This window comes from Musca autumnalis, unplaced genomic scaffold, assembly GCF_047663935.1.
Source record: "Musca autumnalis isolate F117 unplaced genomic scaffold, ASM4766393v1 scaffold_5, whole genome shotgun sequence".
NCBI classification, from domain to species: Eukaryota; Metazoa; Arthropoda; class Insecta; order Diptera; family Muscidae; genus Musca; species Musca autumnalis.
In genome coordinates this window covers 170,754,387-170,775,875 of record NW_027412088.1, presented here as the reverse complement: position 1 = coordinate 170,775,875, position 21,489 = coordinate 170,754,387, and the positions used below count along the sequence as shown (strand labels likewise).

The 21,489-nt window shown below is 34.8% G+C and overlaps 1 protein-coding gene across 1 annotated transcript; it reads right to left on the bottom strand.

Annotated features, from left to right (window-relative positions):
- Window positions 1-240: 240 nt before the first annotated feature.
- Window positions 241-2,633, bottom strand: tsr (Cofilin/actin-depolymerizing factor homolog tsr). The gene is made up of 4 exons (XM_073992029.1): window positions 2,493-2,633; window positions 1,040-1,230; window positions 741-846; window positions 241-642 (listed from the first exon to the last, which is right to left on the bottom strand). Exons 1-4 carry the CDS (start codon window positions 2,493-2,495, stop codon window positions 496-498), a joined length of 447 nt encoding a protein of 148 aa, XP_073848130.1. The 5' UTR covers window positions 2,496-2,633; the 3' UTR covers window positions 241-495.
- Between the last annotated feature and the right edge of the window lie 18,856 nt (window positions 2,634-21,489).

The window sequence follows — 21,489 nt, the reverse complement described above, 5'->3', positions numbered from 1 at the left end:
TTCGCAGCCGCTCTCATTTCGTTTTTTCTGTTTTGAACTCAATGTGACTAATTTTTGTATTGGTGGTTTGATGATAATAATGGGGTAAAAAAGAAAGAATAGTGACTCATCGTCATCATCGTCGTGTCGTGTGTTTGTGGAGGAAGGAAATCAAAGTGAGTCACAAACCAACTCAACTTATTTGTACTCTCTTTTACTTTTTAGTTTCTTCGGTTTTTTTGCAAATGGAAAATAAAGCGATTTTTCTTTTCTTTTTTTATTATTATTAAATTATTATTATTTATAAAAAGCTGAAATTAAATAGTTTTTCTTTTCATATTTCTGCTTCAAAATACAAATGTTGTTGATGTTGTTGTTGATTTGTGTTTTGTTGTTGTTTGTTTGATGTAATTGGATTCTGGGGTATAGAGTGGTTGGTTGTTGTTGTTGCTTTGTGGTGGTGTTTTTTTTTGTTGATGATGGATGTTGAACAGAATTCATTCATCGTTAGCTATCTTACTGACGGTCAGTGGCGCGCAATTTCTCTTCAACGGCCTCACGGGAAGCTTCAGAAAGATCAGTGGCTTGTATGTATTTTTGTACACCAACCAGGGATTTCTTCAAGGCATCAAAGGAGCTGGAGTACAACATCTTCTTCTTTACCTATTAGTGAAAAACAAAAGGAAAATAAAACATTGATTAGATTTTATTTTACAACACATTTTTGTTGTTTTTGTATCTTCAATAAAAACAAGACTTACTTTGGCGGTATCGGGGCACCAGGACATAAGGAAAAGTTTCTGTTTTTTGGAACTTTCTGAGGTACCTTGACATTGGTGCATGTACTCAAAGTCAAAAAGACCATAACTACAACAAATGAACGATAAAAAAAAGAAAAAAAGAAGCATAAAAAGGGAGGGTTGTTGGTTGGTGTGCGTCAATATTAGAAACAAACAGTAGTGAAGAAGAGAAAACGCTAAGCTCTATGTTACACAGTATAGTAGTATAGTATGTATGTTTGTTGTTTAATTGTTTTTGTTGTGTGTATACTTTTACTTACCGGCATTCACCGGGACCACATTTTTGGATATCCTCCAAGAATTGATCGTATTCGGCATTACGTTCACCAACTGTTTCTACATCGATTTGTTTTTCATCTCTAATGTAGAAGATGACATATCTATGCTTCTTGTCCTTCTTGATTTCTTCGTATGTCGTTTTGCAGACATCTGACACGGTGACTCCTGAAGCCTGTTGTAGTAATCGTAGTACGAGGGCGAGTAAAACGATGACGGTGGGGGGTAAAAGAAAACACAAACAAAACAAGAATTAGTCAACATGAATTCTAACCACGCCCAAAACATCCTATTATATACTCTACTCCTCTCAACATGAAATATATAATACATACATATATAATTACATGTACAACATATCAATATATACATATTTACTACGAGTATTTGCAACACCCCCAAAAAGACCGGGTCGGTTGGTTGTACCTCGTCGACGACGTTTTGGCAGATCACAATTGTCAAAATGTGAGCACACAGCACAACTGCAGCACATCATCTTCACCATCGTCACCCATTATTAATTTCCTCCTCTTTGTTGTAACGCCAACCACACACACAACACGGCACAAATTTCGTCCAACCGCATAAATCAAACTTGTCTTTTTTTCCAATAAAAATTCGCAAAAAATAAAACCAAACAAAATATCTAATCAAGTGGTCTGTTCCTTTACTTTTGAAAATGGTAAAAACGGCAAAAGTAGTAAAAGTTGTAAACTGCTACCATATGAATTGTATGGTGCCTGAAGTAAAGGAACGCTTTTCGAGTAAAAAGCGGTAAAACTTGAAGATTCTTGCACGTAAAGGAACAGAGCTAAGAAAAACGGCTCTTTTTTGTTTTTTCTTTCTATTTGCAAAAAGCCGTGAATATAATGATAATTTCGCCATTTTTATTCTTGCAAAATGGTGAGAGGCGTCGTCGTCGTCATTGTGCTCTCACTCTCTTCTATGGTACAACTACGAGACCAACGACGACGACGGCAACGATATATTTCTGACCTTATAAGGCTATTTTTAAACGGCGTGTGGTCGTTGAATTTATGAAATTCATATATCTATACATATGGTGTACAACATATATATATTTTTAGATATTATAACCTCCAAAATGATACAAATAAATGTCTTAAATCTTAGAGGGGGTCGGCCAATTTCTTCCGTTAAAAAAATGTCTCATTCCTTGGTTTTTTTGTACTCCCCATTCGCTTTTTTGCTTGTATGTATAACTATATTGCTTGCGCCGCGCGTTCAGTTGTGTGTGTGCGATTTTTGCCGTCTACATTTGCCATTTTTTTTCTTTATATTGGTAATATGCGGATTTCTTTTCTCAGCACTTTTTTCACCGGTCATAAACGTTGATTTTATCCAATCTTCTTTTTTTAGCCACAATTAAACATAATTTTTGCAATTTCTTTCACCAATTTTTTTGCATATTCTTACCATTTTTCTTTAAGATAATTTAGGGTGTAGACCGTCGGATATTTAAATTAAAAAAATGCGTTCGACGTGCAGCAACGTACGTGTGTTACGGTCGATATAAAAATGAAAAATGCAAAAATGCGAAGACGTGCTAGGGATAAGCAAGTCGACTTTCGATTAACAGATTGGACGACTTTTTAACTGGAAAAGTCGAAAATTCGAAAGACGACTTTTAAGGGGAGTACACACTATCGGGTTTAAATGACTTTCAAATTTTTAGACAATTTTCTGTAAAAAAAACTTTTTTGTTTAACAAAAAAAAAAAAAAAAATGTTTGAAATACAATACATTGCTGCCAATCTCCAACAATCGCAAAACATTTTGTGGTTACCTGATGACTGGTCAAACTGGCAAGCATGGTGCAATAAATATATGTGAACTACACACCATCATTCCAAACTGACAGTCAAGGTACTTTTACGACAATTTTCTGGCAAATAAAAACATTTGTTTTGTTGGCGACATTTCCTGACCCTGCTTTTACACATGCCAGGACAGTTGATTGATTGTCAAAATCCCACAACTTGCCTGTGTGACGTAGGCGTCCCGACAACTACAAAAACAGTTGTAAAATTTTGAATGAAAATCATCGACATATTTTTGTTTTCCGTTCACATGTTTTGTTTTTGTTCATGTTCTTTTGTTTTCAATACATTTCAATTATTATCTCACTTATTTTTACAAAAATGCCAAAAATTTGTCTTCCTTAAGGCTTGGGTACATAAGCTGCCTTGCCTGGTTGCCTTGCTTTTCTGCTTCATTTCTGACATATTAAAAATAAAAGTATAAAGAAGGCCGAGCAAATTTCGAACTGGGTTGCCCTTTTCTTTTTTATTCTTTTATCAGAAGCAAGCAAAGTAAGCAGGTGAGGCAGCTTATGTACGCAGGCCTTTACTGTCTGTGAAAAAATGATAGACAGCTGGGAGACAAACGACAAATGTATGTATTAGTAAATCAGAGTTGTATTTGAAGACAAACTGTCTGGTGTAAACGCCTAGTTAGAAAGGTTAGCTAAAGCTATCTGTCAGTTTAATTTTATTCTTTCGAATGTCCCTAAAACTTCAAAATTATATACACAATCTGTGTATTGCTTGGTTTACATTGAGCTTCGTTTCGTGATTTCGCGCGAAATCAAGCAAAATTTATCATGATTTTGCGTACAAAAATGAAATCATCTCATTTCGTGATTTCAGCGAAATCAACATCGAAATCACAGTACACATGATATACAACCTTGCTTTTGCCTAAAAAAGTACCAAAAGTTGCAACACTTTTCACGTATGACAATAAACAAGGTAGATGTGCGAATTGCTGCAACAAAAAATGTTAGTATCAAAATTTGTAAACAATGTGAAAAAATATTAAATTACTTCATGGTTTAATAAGAAAGGTTAGCCAAAGCTTTATGTCAATTTAAATTTTTTCATTCGAGTATGCCGAAAACTTCAAAACAATATAAACAAACTGTGTATGTGTGTGTGGTGTTTGAGTAATATGCCAAACAATTTTATAAACAATCGAATTCAATGATTTTTAAAATTGTTTTTAGACCACTTGTATGGAAGAAATTGGTGATATTTGCATTGAAACAATCAGTTTATCATATTCACAACTCGATTATGTGCAGAAAACTTAACTCTTCATTCATTTTTCGCGTTTTTTATAAATGCTCAAAAATGCATTGTAAACAAACCCACACGTTGCTTTTATTTTGAAGTTTTAGGAATTCAAGAAAAACAAGGGTTCTGTAGATTTTTTTCATTTAAATCTACCTCTTTACTTATACCATGAATTACTTTGTTACAATCATGGTACAAATACACAGGTAGCCGCATCGGCAATTGTTGGTAACATAAGGTGTCAAAATTTGACATAAATTCAATGCAGTTGACACATTATGTTACCATCAGCTGGCATGATAATGCTACCTGTATTATTGTACCATGGTTACAATCATGGTACAATAATACAGGTAGCATTATCAAGCCAGCTGATGGTAACATAATGTGTCAATTGCATTGAATTGATGTCAAATTTTGACATCTTATGTTACCAACAATTGCCGATGCGGCTACCTGTGTATTTGTACCATGGTTACAATGCTATTTTTCATTGTGTTCCCGTACTTTTTAATGGTAATTTTAGAAAATGGAACGAATTGTCAAAAATTGCTTCCCCATAAAAATTTCCTAAAAAGTACGGGAACGGAAAAATGACGGAAATTGCAAAAACTCCAGCAGAAATGTCAAAATCAGCACATCAGTTATAATATTAGATACCAATGAACATATGAACATGCTTGCTGCTATTTTCTACTAGGCCAAATTTTTATGGCAGAAAACAGGAGAAGAGGGTGTTATTCGGCGCTATTTTTGTTTAAAGAGAAGTGCAATTCTTGCTAGATTTCGCTGCACGGGAACGCATTTTTAGCACTAAACGGGAAAACTACTGCAAGTACTAATATCTTGCAGGTTCTGGGCACAACATTTATCTATCAAAATTTATTATTATGATGTCTCAACGATAAAATCATTATTTATTTATTTTTTTTGTTTGGTACTATACACAATTAATACGATATATTGATAATTTTACGATAATTTTCGAAATAAAGTTGTAAAGTTCTATATTGTCGTATATTTTTGATGTTTAATTCAATTTACAACAACTTGTGTTGAAAATTCATGTTCGATCAGCTTGCCTTGATCATTGTGATATGTTTGAAATCAACAAAAAATAAGTGTAAACACCGGGGTATATTACAGGATTTCGTGAAATCCAGTGGATTTTGGAGCGCAAGTGTAAACTTGGCATATGTGTGTGTGCTGTTTGAAAAATATGCCAAACGATTTTAAAAACAATCGAATTCAATGACTTTTGAAATTGTTTTTGGAACATTTATATGGATAAAATTCTTCAGTTTTGCATTGACACAAACATTTCATCCATGGTATAAGTAAAGAGGTAGATTTAAATGAAAAAAATCTATAGAACCCTTGTTTTTCTTGAATTCCTAAAACTTCAAAATAAAAGCAACAAGTGAGTTTGTTTACAATGCATTTTTTGAGCATTTTATAAAAAACGAGAAAAATGAATGAAGAGTTATGTTTTCTCCACATAATCGAGTTGTGAATATGATCAACTGATTGTTTCAATGCAAATCTCACCAATCTCTTCCATACAAATGGTCTAATATGCTGTTTATACTATAGTTTTTTTCGGGGTTAACCTTCATTATCGGGATTTAACTGCTTAATCCGATCAAATTCTCCAAGATTTACCACACAAACTTAAATCTTCTCATGACAAGATTTGTTTGAGATCCTGCACGAAATCTTGCTACTGTTGTCATGCAACAGTGTTTTTGTACAAAAAAATGCAACCCATTTGCCCAAGTACTAAAAGTTGCAAGTGTTTCCATAAATAATTTGTTTACATTTTGTTTGGCTGTCAAAGAAAAAGCAAAAAGGAATATTGTGCAAAAAAATATAAAATTGAGCTGAATTCGCATAGAGGTAAGTAAATATTTATTTAAATAACAAAATAAAATAGCGCTTCTATTCCTTTACAGGAAATGTCTCCAGAAATGAAAATGGCTTTCTATCAATAGCGATTGCCGCATTCAAGAACCAGCAGAAACAATAATCCATGATAGGTGGGATCTGGTTACCTCGTCCGCTTTTTAGAAATGTTGGGTGTGTGGTATCCCCAACCGTACAACCTTACTGGCACCTACCACAGCTGCGTTTTCCACTGGCTATCGACGTCGAAATAGGCATGTCACCACCACAAGTCATTCGATAGAGGATATAAACGCTTTTGAACCTTTTACACAGTTTGATGGATGAATGCACATTTCTATGAAATTCGCATGCTATTCTTTAAGATCTTCTTATCCCCAATAAGAAAAATTGTTGGTCTTCTGGAAGGGGACATTCTAGTCGTCTATATCGTGAAATTTGGCTGCTTCCTCAGTCGGTGGTCAAAACGATTCTTGAGTTGGGGCCTGTAGTTGTTAATCCATACCCAATAGGAATTGAGGAGCGGGACCGGTGGCACGGTGGTTGGAATATACATATATCATTTACATTGTTCCTGTCTTCTACACCCAAAGGATCTGGGAACTTTGTTTCCACATATTGGCAACTTGTACAGTTCTTGAATAGTTTTTAAAGTAGTTCTTATGCTCCCTACTATAATTTTGTAATCGATCTGCGGAATAATTGGGTCGACTCTTTCAAGGAGGTATTTCAACAATATAATTTGTTTATTGATATAAAGGATCCGAAAACCTCTATTCTCACAAATAAAATGCTGTTTTTTAATTATATAAAGAAGATTTTATTTTATTAAACAGTTTTGGTTCTGTTTGGAGTACATTTAAGTTTATTACTGTTGTTTTTACTGTAATTGGCTGAGTGTATATAATTGTCTGCTAAGCAGACTGATTGTTTTCTATTAATAAAATACAATATACAATGAGACTTAAATTTTTGTGTTATTATTTATGGTACAGAAAACGAGATAAATGTTCCAATATACGATTTAGCTGCTAATATAACATTCGAACGTTTGTTGTTGAAACCATCTTAGCATAGTCTTCCAAGAACATCTATATTCTAGGCTTCATATTTCCAAACTCCGCATTCCAATGTTATAGATACATATGTATATTAGACTGGTTTTAATTCATAGGTAAAAAATTGATGTCGGATTTTTAGGCGGCACCCCCATAAAGTCTTTAGTTTTGTTAGATTTTAAGATTGCTAAAATTTGAGCACAATTGGAATATGTAAACAAATGCCACTGGGGTCTCAAAGTTTCCACAGTAATTTGTAATGGCCAAAGGTGCATTTTTACGAAATTGCTTTAAAGGCCACATTTATTGTCCAATCGATGATAAATTTTTTTATACAAATGATCCTACAAAATTTTTTTAAAAACGGGTTGGATGTTAGCATTTTCCGTTTGTGCTCAAACCTTGGCAATCTTTAAATCTAACAAAAGTAAACACTTTATGGGGTAGTCGCCTATAAAAATCCGACATTGTTTTTTTTTAAACCAGTCTATTGTATATAAAGCTCGTTTGTCTTGCATGATTTTGATCTTGGACAGCTAACCCAATCCAGTTCATTATTGGACAGTATTGTTCCTTTTTGTCCCAAAACGCATGCGGTTGTGATGGCGGTTGAAATTGTTATACTTATGTTTTAAATTCCGATGCTCGCAAAGCTCAACTCTACTACTACAGCATGTTTGAACCAGATGCTGCTGTTTGTATGGAGTGGACAATAAAATATTCTGCAGCTCATGTGGTTCGCCATATTGTATCTGGAGACGAATTGGTTTACCTATAAATAACTTCGCTGACTCGCCAATCTCCATTGTTGTTTCAGAAGCTAAAAATTTAAAGTTATGTAGTTTTATTTTTTGTATGTATACACAAACAAAATCAGCTGTCATTTATATCCTCTTAAAAACATATATAAACGGTAAAGATTAACCCACTGGATCTTTTTAACCCACTGGGTTAACCTTCAATAGTATAAACGCCCTATAAAAACAATTTTAAAAATCATTGAATTCGATTGTTTTTAAAATTATTTGGCATATTATTCAAACACCACACACACATACACAGTTTGTTTATATTGTTTTGAAGTTTTAGGCATACTCGAATGAAAAAAATTAAATTGACACATGGTTTAATAAGAAAGGTTAGCCAAAGCTTTATGTCAATTTAAATTTTTTCATTTGAGTATGCCTAAAACTTCAAAACAATATAAACAAACTGTGTATGTGTGTGTGGTGTTTGAATAATATGCCAAACAATTTTAAAAACAATCGAATTCAATTATTTTTAAATTTGTTTTTAGACCATTTGTATGGAAGAAATTGGTGAGATTTGCATTGAAACAATCAGTTTATCATATTCACAACTCGATTATGCGGAGAAAACTTAACTCTTCATTCATTTTTCGCGTTTTTTATAAAATGCTCAAAAAATGCATTGTAAACAAACCCACTTGTTGCTTTTATTTTGAAGTTTTAGGAATTCAAGAAAAACAAGGGTTCTATAGATTTTTTTCATTTAAATCTACCTCTTTACTTATACCATGAATTGACATAAAGCTTTGGCTAACCTTTATTATTAAACCATGATTTCATCACTTCCACAACTCGATTATGTGGAGAAACTTTGACTATTCATTCATTTTTCGCGTTTTTTATAAAATGCTCAAAAAAATTATTGTAAACAAATCCACTTTTTGCTTTTGTGTTTAGTAATTTTGACGTTTTAGGAATTCAGGAAAAACCAGGGTTCTATAGTTTGTTTTCATCTAGATCTACCTCTTTACTTATACCATGAGTCAAGGTACTTTTACGACAATTTTCTGGCAAATAAAAACGTTTGTTTTGCTAAAAATGTTTGAATACAATATGTAAAGTATTATTTAGGCATAAGGAAAGTCGTGGATTCGATTCCCCAGCCACGCAACATCAAAAATTTCGACGGTGGCAAAATACCCCTCACTAATTTCACTGAAATTTTCAAATGAAATTATGCGTCTCTAGATCGACGTCCATAGTAGAGTAAAATCATAAAATTGCTGTAGTGGGGAATTCGATTTAAGAACACCTAATTTCATAAATTTTTTTTTTATGAAATTTACGCTAGTGTGGACCGGTACATGGTGAAATAATAAGGTGGCGTAAAACGGCAAGCTGATTGGTTTCAATTTGTCAAATTTTTTGTTATTGTGAATAAATTGTATGAAAACGTAAACAAACATTTTGACATATTGAAGAATTTTTGGCCAAAACAGAGCTGTATTTCTGCTACTTACGTGACCTGTTAAATAGATCTTGGACCGGGACTTGGCGACATTTCCTGACCCTGCGTTTACACATGACAGAACAGTTGAGTACATGTATTGATTGTCAAAACCCCAAAACTTGCCTGTGTAACGTAGGCGTCCAGACAACTGCAAAAACAGTTGTAGAATTATGAATGAAAATCGTCGATTTCTTTTTGTTTTCCGTTCACATATTTTGTTTTAGTTCATGTTCTTTTGTTTTCAACACATTTCAATTATTATCTCACTTATTTTTACAAAAAATGGCACAAATTTGTTGACCCGTCTGTCTGTGAAAATGATGGACAGCTGGGAGACAGACGACAAATGTATGTGTTAGTAAATTAGAGTTGTATTTGCAGACAGACTGTCTTGTGTAAACGCCTAGTGAGTATTTCAGCCATGTAATAGCTCATTTATAATGATCTAAATTTACGAAATCCACTCGATTTCACCTGTCAATTCCATTGATTAAACGTCAAACGAAATCCAATGGATTTCAGATGAGATTTCATTTGACGTTTAAGCAATGGAATTGACAGTTGAAATCGAGTGAATTTCGTAAATGTAAACCAAGCATTAGACTAGCCATAAATCCTCGACTGGATTTAATAAATCCAGTACAAATCTCATTGCATTTAGATATACATTTTGGAGGATTTAAATGACAGTCGGCTGATTCTTGTTTATAGCACAATTACCAGTAGTGGGATTCTGTAACACATTTTTGCTGTTACCGACAAAAATCGGTAAAATTAAATCGCAAAATTATGACTAAAAACATAAAGAAAAATTGGCATCGCTGTTTGTATCGGTAGAGGCTACCGACAACTTTTTATTCATCGTTAACTTACCGAAAAATTTCGTTAATTATCGAAATTATAAGCATATTAATTTTACCGACAATTATCGATAACAGCAAAAATGAGTTACAGAATCCCACTACAGATTAGAGCTGGCAAAAATCGATGGCACTATCGATAATATCGATTATTTTTTAAAAATACAATGTCGATAGATAGTTTTGTCTATCGATATTATCGGATTAAAAACCCCTAACGTAAAATTCACTGAAATTAATAGAAATTCGAGGCTTTTCGGTTTTGTGGATGTAAGAAAGTAAGCTGGTAGTTACACGTACAAATTTTTCAAAAAAGTAAAATGTATTTTTATTAAATAAAAGCAATTGTTTTTTCTCCTTTTTGATTTCTGTGAACTATTTGTGCAAAATTTCAACAAAAGCGTAGACATTTCCGCCATTTTCATTTCCAAATTAATGGTGGTGACAAATTATCGAAAATATCTAATGTTGGGAATATCGATGGTTTGCCAGCTCTACTACAGATGGTTGCTTCAGTAGAGCTGGCAAACCATCGATACTCCCAACATTAGATATTTTCGATATAATGTTTTAAAATATCGATTGCTATCGATATTATCGTTAAGTTGTCATCGCCATTAATTTGGAGATGAAAATGACGGAAATGTCAATGATTTTCTTGGAATTATGCAAAAGTAGTTCACAGAAATGTAAAGGAGAATATACAAATGGTTTTATTTTATAAAAAAATGTAAAAAATACATTTTATTTTACCGAAAAATGTGTACGTGTGACACTACGGACTTACTTTCTAACACACACATAATGCCGGGCATACACTATACTGCCAAACTGCACTGCCAAATGAACCCTTTGTGTACGTGTGTGATTGACTAGCGTGTGGCATCCCTTCAATCCAGTTTCAAAAAAATATATATTTTCCTCCAAAAATTCGATTTTGAGTTGAAATTTTCGAATTGTTTAATTTTATCACAAATAGAAGTTGTTGTTTTCAAAAATTATTTGTTTGTCACTTGGAAAATAAACAAAATTCATCCGATTGAAAGGGGTTCATTTTCAAAATCAAAATCATTTTGATTTCTATCCTGCATAAAATATTCACACGTACATTGACAAATGTTTCAAAATTTACTAATACTATTACAAATGCTGTCGTGCATGCCCATAGTGTATGGGCCGCATTACCAAAAAGCAGCAAAAGCTTTGTTCCTTTACTTTTTTAATGGTAACTAGGCGTTTACACCAGACAGTTTATCTTCAAATACAACTGTGATTTACTAACACATACATACATTTGTCGGCTGTCTTCCAGCTGTCCATCATTTTTTCACAGACAGTCTGGTTAACAAATTTTTGAAATTTTTATGAAAAAGAAGTGAGATGATAATTCAAATGTGCTGAAAACAAAAGAATATGCACAAAAACAAAACATGTGAACGGAAAACGAAAAGAAATCGATGATTTTCATTCATAATTTTGCAACTGTTTTTTGCAGTTGTCTGGACGCCTACGTCACACAGGCAAGTTTTGGGTTTTTGACAATCAATACATGAACTCAACTGTCCTGTCATGTGTAAACGCAGGGTTAGAGTGGTAAAAGACAAAAGTGTCAAGATTGTTCAAAATTGCTCTCTCATGAACATTTTTACCAGAAAAGTAAAGGAACGGAAAAATGGTAGATCCGGCAGCAATGTCAGAAAAAAACATAAAAAAATCAATTTTCGTATTTTATTTCACAGTTTTTAATTTATTGTTGTCAGTGTTCGACTTTTTCTTCGGTTTTTCGTCCATTTTCTTCTTGATTGTGAAATAATCGTCAAACAAAAGTCGAAAAATCAGTTCTGCCATTTTTTACCTGCAGAAATTTCGCTGGTAGCCTGTGGTAGAAGAGAAAGCCATTTTTGCTCTCTCCCCTCTCACTCTCTTAAAAATTGCTTCCAGTTTTGCCACTTTTCGGGGTTAAGGAACGCTTTGCAGGTTAAAAATGGTAACAAATGGTTAAAATGGTAACCTCAGGTAAGTAAAGGAACACAGCTAAAATTTCTATTTGTCCCGGGCCACACTACAGTAATTTCACTGAAATTTTGATATGAAATTATGCGTCTCTAGATCGACGTCCATAGTAGAGTAAAATCATAAAATTGCTGTAGTGGGGAATTCGATTTAAGAACACCTAATTTCATGAAATTTTTTAATGAAATTCACGCTAGTGTGGACCGGGACTTTATTTCAATGGTTATTAGATTAGGTGTTTTTATTCCGATAATATCGATAGGGAAAACTATCTATCGATATTGAATTTTTAAATAACAATCGATATTATCGATAGTGCCATCAATTTTTTGCCAGCTCTATGCTTCAGCCCATCTGATCCAATTTGAAACGTCAAAAGAAATTTTTGTAAATTGAATTCGTCTCTAAAAACATACGTCAAATTGCAAATTTATTGTTTAATACTGAAACGTTAGCACATTATGCTACTAATGCTAAGTAAGAGCAAATAAATAATTATTTTATCGCAGTTTGCCCATCTAAAATAAATAAAATAATTATTTTATCGTTTAGACATTGTAAATATTAGTCTTTGTTGATTAAAATCAACTTTGTACATCAAAACAATTTTAATTTGTCAGCCTTGTGTACAAATTTTTACATTTTAAATTTTGTATTTTTAGTGTAGCAATTCACCGATGCATCTACCTTGTTTCTTGTGCCAGCTTATGGGTACTTTAGACGATATGTTTTTTACATATGAGTTGTCACTTCTCCCATACAAAATGTATATGCAAAGTGAGAACTCATATGTAAAAAACATATCGTGTAAAGTACCCATTACAACTTTTTGTATTTTCTAGCAACATGCTGCAAAAAACAGAGTTGTATACGAGGATTTATGCCAGATTTAAAACATATCCACTCAATACCAGCATGGTACAATAATACAGGTAGCATTATCAAGCCAGCTGATGGTAACATAATGTGTCAATTGCATTGAATTGATGTCAAATTTTGACATCTTATGTTACCAACAATTGCCGATGCGGCTACCTGTGTATTTGTACCATGAATACCAGGATTTATTTTTGGCAAATAAAACCTGATAATGTGCTAAATCCGGCTAACGAAGTCATATCTAAATGGGCTATAATGTGCCGTTTCCACGGTACGTCGTTCGTTCTCTATTCGTTGTTCGACCCATAACTACGAATAAATTACTTATTTCCTACACAAAATTCTATGAGCTTTTTCTACGTTGTTCGAGTAGAAATACTCCCTGAACGACGAATAAATATGTGCCATCCCTAACAAATGAGAGCATTTATCCATAAAATTAATTATGACATGTCTAAATTTAAAATTGAAAAATTTGTTGAGAACACAATAATTTTTAGAAAAAAGGAAAATGAATGAAAATTAATGAACTAAACTTTTTATATACATTAATTTCTGGTTACCTGCATTATTCATAGCTGCATTTTGGCGTTACCTGACCAAAAATCTGTTTATAGGCAACTATTCTCTAGATTCCGTTCAATATATTATGTTTTAGTGCACATTTAATAGCTGCTTTTTCGGCATAGCTGCATCAAATTTTTGGTGATTTTACTTCAATTTGGTTGTAAAATTTACATATATCTGCACAAGAAATTTTTTTAATTTTTTTGCGAACTCAAAACAGGTGTCAAATTCAACGCCTCTCTATTTAATTTTGAAAATAGAAACATATAAAAAAATATTGAAAATACAAAATTATTCAGAATTTATGGAAAAATGCATGAAAAGTGTGTAGTTAAATTTAGAAGATACATTTGAAGAAAAGTCTATTGCTTTTCCTGTCCATTTAGCGTATATTTTACGTATTTTCGGTTCAAATTTTAGTGAAAACAAGGAAACTAAAATGAAGGAAATTTTGTTTATGTTTCTATTAATTACGAATGGTGTCGTCGGAACGGGTAAATTCGTGTACTTCGTTCGACAGGCGAACAACGTAATTGAAACGCTCGTGTGAACATGACATAAAACTTCTCTACAAGTGGTGGTTAAGACACGCCGTTCGGACTCGACAATAAAGAGTACATCGCATATCATTGAGCTAGTATGAATCGGGGTGCACTCATTGATATGAGAGTAGTCTCCCTTGCCCCGTAGGGAAGTTTGTGGAACAATTATTAGGCCTGTTTGATAACTTCGCAAGTAAAAAGTATTTGCAAGTTCTTGCAACTACTTACAAGTACTTCTCATTTCTCTTTTTCTGAACAAGTTTGTTATCGAACAGCATTAAGCTGGGTACACATTGTCAGTTTTGAATGACGATATTTCGCAATTATCGATAACTGTCAAACCGTCCAGCAACCACAAAACATTTTGTGGTTGCATGATGAATGACATAAATGAACGGCCACACTAGCAAGCAACAACAAAGCTGTCATTCAAAACTGACAATGTGTACTGTACTTTATGTAAAAGTTTATACAGTTTATATACAGTCGGGACTCGATTATCCGTAATGGTCGGGACCGGAGGCATTACGGATAATCGATTTTCACGGCAAATGGAGGCAATGTTATTATGCAGTTTTTGAACACAGTTTTAAGTAAAAATTGCATAGTATTGTACAATAATGATAGAGTCAATAATTGTTGTTATATTTCTGAAGGTAATCTACAAAATTATGGAAGGATACATAATACCATCATCAGATTCATCTGAATTGACTTTGTCCCATGGTTATTGTCATACCATTAATATCCCAGCAAAAAAGTTTGGAAGTAGTGCAATGCAGAGTTATGATTTCAATACATCTTTCGATGCAGTCCACACGGAGTTATGAAAATGCACTGTGCTCGATACATTTTGGAAGCACTCGCTTAAAAATCCCTAGCCAAGCAAGCCAATTTTTTGATCCCTACAGTCGCAGTCTTTTTTTCTGAACACAAGAAAGAGTGTTAAAATTCTAAGAATTTGTTTTATAAAAAATAAAGAAATACAAACTAAAGTTATGAACATTGCTGTAATTCACGAGACGCAAATTATTTTTGAAGTGGATTTGGAGTTTTTTGGAAATCTGAACTGAAGTAGGATAAAAAATGAAAAACCATTTGGATGGTGAAGCAATATCAATTTCGATGTCATAAAATGCAGAGTAGAGGAAGGAAGTAAACTTATGGTCTGTTCCAGTACTGCAAGAATCTACTAATTTTTACTATTTTTCCGATAACATAAAGGAAAAAATGTTATCGTAGTAAAAATGGTATCTTCTTGCAGGTTCTGGAACAGAGCATTATAGTACGTTTATATATAACCGGATTTAACAAACCCACTGGGTTTCAAATGTCAATTCCTTTACGTATACGTCAAGTAAATCCTCACTAAGAAGGTTAACCCTGCAAATGGCTGTAATATAAACATGGCCTTAGTTACGATCAAATTTAATGGAGAGTTTTTATAATTTGTGTTATACTATGTTTACATTTACGAAATCCACTCGATTTCAACTGTCACTTCCATTGCTCAAACGTCAAATGAAATCCAATCGATTTCAGATGAGTTTTCATTTGACGTATACACAAAGGAATTGACAGATGAAATCGAGTTGATTTCGTAAATGTAAACATAGCATTAATGTAATAAAGTTCTTCGAAAGTGGAGTGCATCCTAGCTGTGTGCCGTGGAAGCAAAATGGAGTGCATCCCAGCTGCGCGCTCTCTTGTAAAATTCATAGGTGAATTCATAGGAAAAGATGTACTCCAGCGGCAATTGTTCTAGTGATTTAACTGCATCCGCGGATGCAAACTTTTTGCTGGGATACAAATTGTGTAATATGGGAGAATTTCCAGTTTTCTTTTGTTTACCTTTTGTTTGCTTAATCAAATTTATTGCAAAGTGTGCTTTTACTCCCGGATTATAAAGTTCATAACGAAAAATATTGGAAATGGAAAGAAGACCAACATGTCTTTTCTATCTCGGATAATGGAGGTTCCTGAATAATCGATTCACGGATAATCGAGATTCAACTGTATAATGCCAAGTTTACACTTGCGCTCCAAAATCCACTGATTTCACGAAATCTTGAAATACACCACGGTGTTTACACTAGCTTTGTTCCTTTACTTTTTTAATGGTAAGGGTGGTAAAAGAGAAAAGTGCCAAAATTGCTCAAAATTGCTCTCTCATGAACATTTTTACCAGAAAAGTAAAGGAACGGAAAAATGGTAGATCTGGCAGCAATGTCAAAAAGAAACATAAAAAAATCAATTTTCGTCTTTTATTTCACAGTTTTTAATATAGTCCGTGTTTATACAGGGAAAGTTGATGGGAAAGAAAATTGAGTTTATGGGCGAGGGAGTAGAGAGGAATAAGAGGGGGTACACACACCTCTGTACTGGCAAATTCTGTTTTGTTTCGTTTTTCTTCCTGAAGTTGGCTGCAGATTTGTTTTTGCATTTTCTTTCATTTTATTTTCTCTGTCGAGAAATAAACAACAGCGAAGACCATTGAAAAAAAACTTTTGGAGGAAAAACTATTTTTTTAAGCAAAAACAATTCGAAATAAGTTAAAATATCAAAATTAAAATGCAATTCAAGGGTTCCTTTAATAATTAATTGTTTATCACTCATGTTCATTGTTACTTTTCCTTACAACTTTGCCTAAGCTTTGTTTTTGAAAAGCGCAATTAGAAAATTAGTGTGAAGAAGAATAAGAAAAATTATAAAATTGACACAAACATGATTTCCGTGTCTAAACAACAGGGAAATTTTAAAAGAAATTAAGAAGAAACATTTTCTTTCCAGTTGAATGTCTAAACACGGTCTTAAGGCCTGCGTACATAAGCTGCCTTGCCTGCTTACCTTGCTTACTTCTGATAAAAGAATAAAAAAGAAAAGGGCAACCCAGTTCGACATTTCCTCGGCCTTCTTTATTATTCTATTTTTATTAAGCAGGAAAGCAAGGCAATCAGGCAGAGCAGCTTATGTACGCAGGCCTTATAGTGCGGTTACACTACAGTTTTTTGCCGGGTTAACCCACTTTATGAGGATTTATTGCTTAATCTGGTCAAATCTGACCAGATTTGCCATACAAAAATTAAATCCTCTCACGACTGGGTTTATTTTAAAACCGGCACAAATCCACCAAAAATACAGTGTTGTATTCGGTATTTGTGCAAAAAAATCCAACTCTACTCAAAAAGTACCAAAAGTTGCAACTGTTTTTGCAACAGAGTTTGTCGTGTTTTACACGTTTACGATTGGTCGCATGAGATTTTATGGAGTTAATAAATCTAAAGTTATTTGAAAATCATAAAATTATTTATTTTTTTACATTAGACACTTTTTTAACAAAAAGTACGATTGATACCACGATACAAAAATGTATCCCTGTGTGTAAAATATACCAATATGAGCAAAGAGGGGATGATATCTCATACGAGAAATTGTAAAAGTGTAACACACGACTGTGATATCACAGAGATAACAGAAGTAGGTCTGGGAGACCTTCTGCGATTCCTCAACTCATCAGGCTGGATTTAACTGTCAACATGCAACAACGAAATAGCAATCTCTGAACGAGTGGTGTGGTTTTTCAAAACGGTATCTCTAACATACTAATTGAGGCTATAAAGTATGGCCACCACGTAAACCAACCAACCAACACACGACTTTATCAGTTATTTTGTATGTATACGTAAACAAACATCAGCTGACAGTTTATATCCTCGAAAAGCTAAGTGTAACCCGCAAAGATTAACCCACTGGATCTATTAAACCCAGTGGGTTAACCTTCAATAGTGTAACCGGGGTATTAAGTTTTGTCAGCGTTCGACTTTTTCTTCTGTTTTTCGTCCAGTTTCGTCGTTAATCGTCAAACAAAAGTCAAAAAATCAGTTCTGCCATTTTTTACCTGCAGAAATGTTGCTGGTAGCCCGTGGTAGAAGAGAAAGCCACTTTCGCTCTCTCGCCACTCTCACTCTCTTAAAAATTGCTTCCAGTTTTGCCACTTTTCGGGGTTAAGGAACGCTTTGCAGGTTAAAAATGGTAAGAAATGGCAAAAATGGTAACCTCAGGTAAGTAAAGGAACACAGCTACTTATTTTTGTTGATTTCAAACATATCACAATAATCAAGGTAGATGCATATGTGCAGCTGATCGAACATGAAACAAGTTGTTGTAAATTGAATTAGTCATCAAAAATATACGACAATATAGAACTTTGCAACTTTATTTCGAAAATTATCGTAAAATTATCTATATATCGTATAAATTGTGCATAGTACTAACAAATGAAAAAATAGATTTTATGATTATTTATGATTTTATAGATGAGACATCATAATAATAAATTTTGATAGATAAAATTTGTGTTAAGGACTTGCAAAATTTTAATACTTGCAGCAGGGTGACGTAGGGGATGAATGATACCAAGCAACGGTCTTGACCGGCTTTAACATGGCAAAGCCCAGGATTTATCTTGGTCCCTCTTTCATCTCAAGTAGACACTGACCTCCCCGTGGTGTCACCTGGGGAACTGCCTTTAACACCCCTTAAAGGTAGTGAGCTAACATGTGCCGCGCGTTCACCCATAAGAACGTTAAAGACTTGGGTTTGGGCGACGGGTTAGTAACCCTCCCCTAGAAAAAACATCCTACTATGAAAAAACGAAAGAAAAGAAAAACAAACCCCTCTAAAGTTGACGAACCCCGCAAACGTTTTAAGGACCATGATCTGCGAATCTGCACTTGTGATGTTCGCACTCTTTATAGAGAAGGTGCAGTCTTCGCATTGGCAGACGTACTTGAAAAGTACAAGGCCGATATTACTGCCATAAAGGAAATACGATGGATTGGGAAAGGCGTCACAACAACACCTAAAGGTTGGTTGCGGATTCGTAGTTAGTCGGAGACTAAAGCTCTGTTCCTTTACGTGCAAGAATCTTCAAGTTTTACAACTTTTTACTCGAAAAGCGTTCCTTTACTTCAGACACCATACAATTCATATGGAAGCAGATTACAACTTTTGCTACTTTTGCCGGTTTTACCACTTTCAAAAGTAAAGGAACAGACCATAAAACATCTGTCTCCAGCTTCACCCCAGTGAATGAAAGACTTGCTGCAATTCGAATAAAAGCTAAATTCTTCAACATCAGCTTTATTTGTGCTCATGCTCCCACTGAAGAAAAGGACGAACAGACCAAAGATATATTTTACGAGCGCTTAGAAGAAACATATGACCGTTGCTCTGCCCATGACATTAAAATCATTCTAGGCGATTTTAATGCCAAAATTGGAAAGGAGAATATCTTTGGCCCAACAGTCGGGAAATTCAGTCTCCACAGTGAAACATCTGACAATGGTATGAGGCTGATAGACTTTTCAGCTGCAAAAAACATGGTAGTTAGCAGTACCAGATTTAATCATCTCGATATTCATAAGGGCACCTGGCTGTCTCCAGATCAAAGAACAAGTAATCAAATTGATCATGTTGTAATAGATGGAAGACATTCATCCAGCGTGTTGGATGTACGATCGTTCCGAGGCGCAAACGTTGATTCGGACCACTACCTTGTTGCAGCAAAGGTACGTACCCGTCTAAACGTTGCAAATAAGGCACGAACAGACACAACGCGGAAGTTGGACATCGATAGGCTGCAAACACAACAGATAGCCACAGCATATTCCACTCAACTAGCCCAATTGCTTAACGCGAGCACTTCTTGTCCCGATAACATAACAACACAATGGCAACATATTGCCCACTCCATGCAAACAGCCGCAAAATCCATACTTGGATTCCAGAGACCTCCACAAAGGAATTCATGGTATGACCAGGAGTGTCGTGCTGCTACCGAAGAGACAAATGCAGCATATAGAGCTACTTTGCAATCAGTAGCAACGCGTAGCGCGCGAGAGAGATATCGGGAGAAAGGGAGAGAAGAGAAACATCTTTTCCACAAGAAAAAGAGAGAAATGGAAAAGCGGGAGTGTGAAAAAAATCGAGATGTACAGGAACCAGAATGAAGTCCGAAAATTCTACCAAAGAGTGAAACATCAAACAGATGGCATTGTTACAGGCACATCCTCCTGTAGAGACCAGCAAGGCAATCTGGTAACAGATACAGATAGCGTGCTCAGGATATGGAAGGAACATTTCTCCAATCTGCTGGTATCCAATAGTAGCGAAGACGATGATACCACAGATCCAATCCCAGAAGATGGTATAGAATGTATACCGCCCGGCCAAGATGAGGTAAAAACAGCAATCAACCGGCTGAAGAATAATAAAGCAGCAGGAGCCGATGGCTTACCAGCCGAGCTGTTTAAAACCGGAGGCGACGCGCTGATAAGGTGTATGCATCAGCTAGTTAGCACCATCTGCCAGGAAGAACGCGTACCCGACGATTGGAACCGTAGCATCCTATGTCCCGTCCACAAGAAAGGAGATAAGACTGTATGCTCTAACTATAGGGGCATAAGTCTTCTCCCTATTGCCTATAAGATAGTCTCAGGGATATTGTGCGAACGACTAAAGCCAATGGTCAACGAAATAATTGGACCATACCAATGTGGCTTTAGACCTGGCAAGTCCACCATTGACCAGATATTTACCCTGCGGCAAATCCTGGAGAAGACCCAAGAGATGCAGATCGACACCTACCACCTTTTTGTCGATTACAAAGCAGCCTTCGACAGCCCGCTGCGTTCAAAGGTATTCCAAGCCATGTCTGAATTTGGTATCCCCGCAAAGCGCATCCGTCTTTGCAAAATGACTTTAACTGACAGGTCCTCAGTTAAAATAGGAAAGAACCTCTCCGAAGAGTTTGGTACCAAAAGAGGTTTCAGACAAGGAGACAGCCTTTCGTGTGACCTCTTCAACATCCTACAAGAAAAGGTTATACGAGAGGCAAACGTCAAAAGAAGTGGCACAATCTACACCAATAGCCACATGTTACTTGCCTATGCTGATGACATAGACATCATGGGAGGATCAGTAAAGGAAGTAACTGATACCTTTAGGAAGGTCGAAGCAGAATCTGCGAAAGTGGGTCTGGCGGTAAACGGCGAAAAGACCAAATTGATGGTGTCGACGCGCAAAGCGTCCATAGAGCTCGGACCAACTGTGGAAGTTGGTACCTACAATTTTGAGGTAGTTAAAGACTTCGTCTACGTCGGCACTGCCATAAACACAACAAACAACATCAGTTGTGAAATAAGAAGAAGAATTGTATTGGCCAACAGATGCTACTATGGTCTAAATAAGCAATTTAA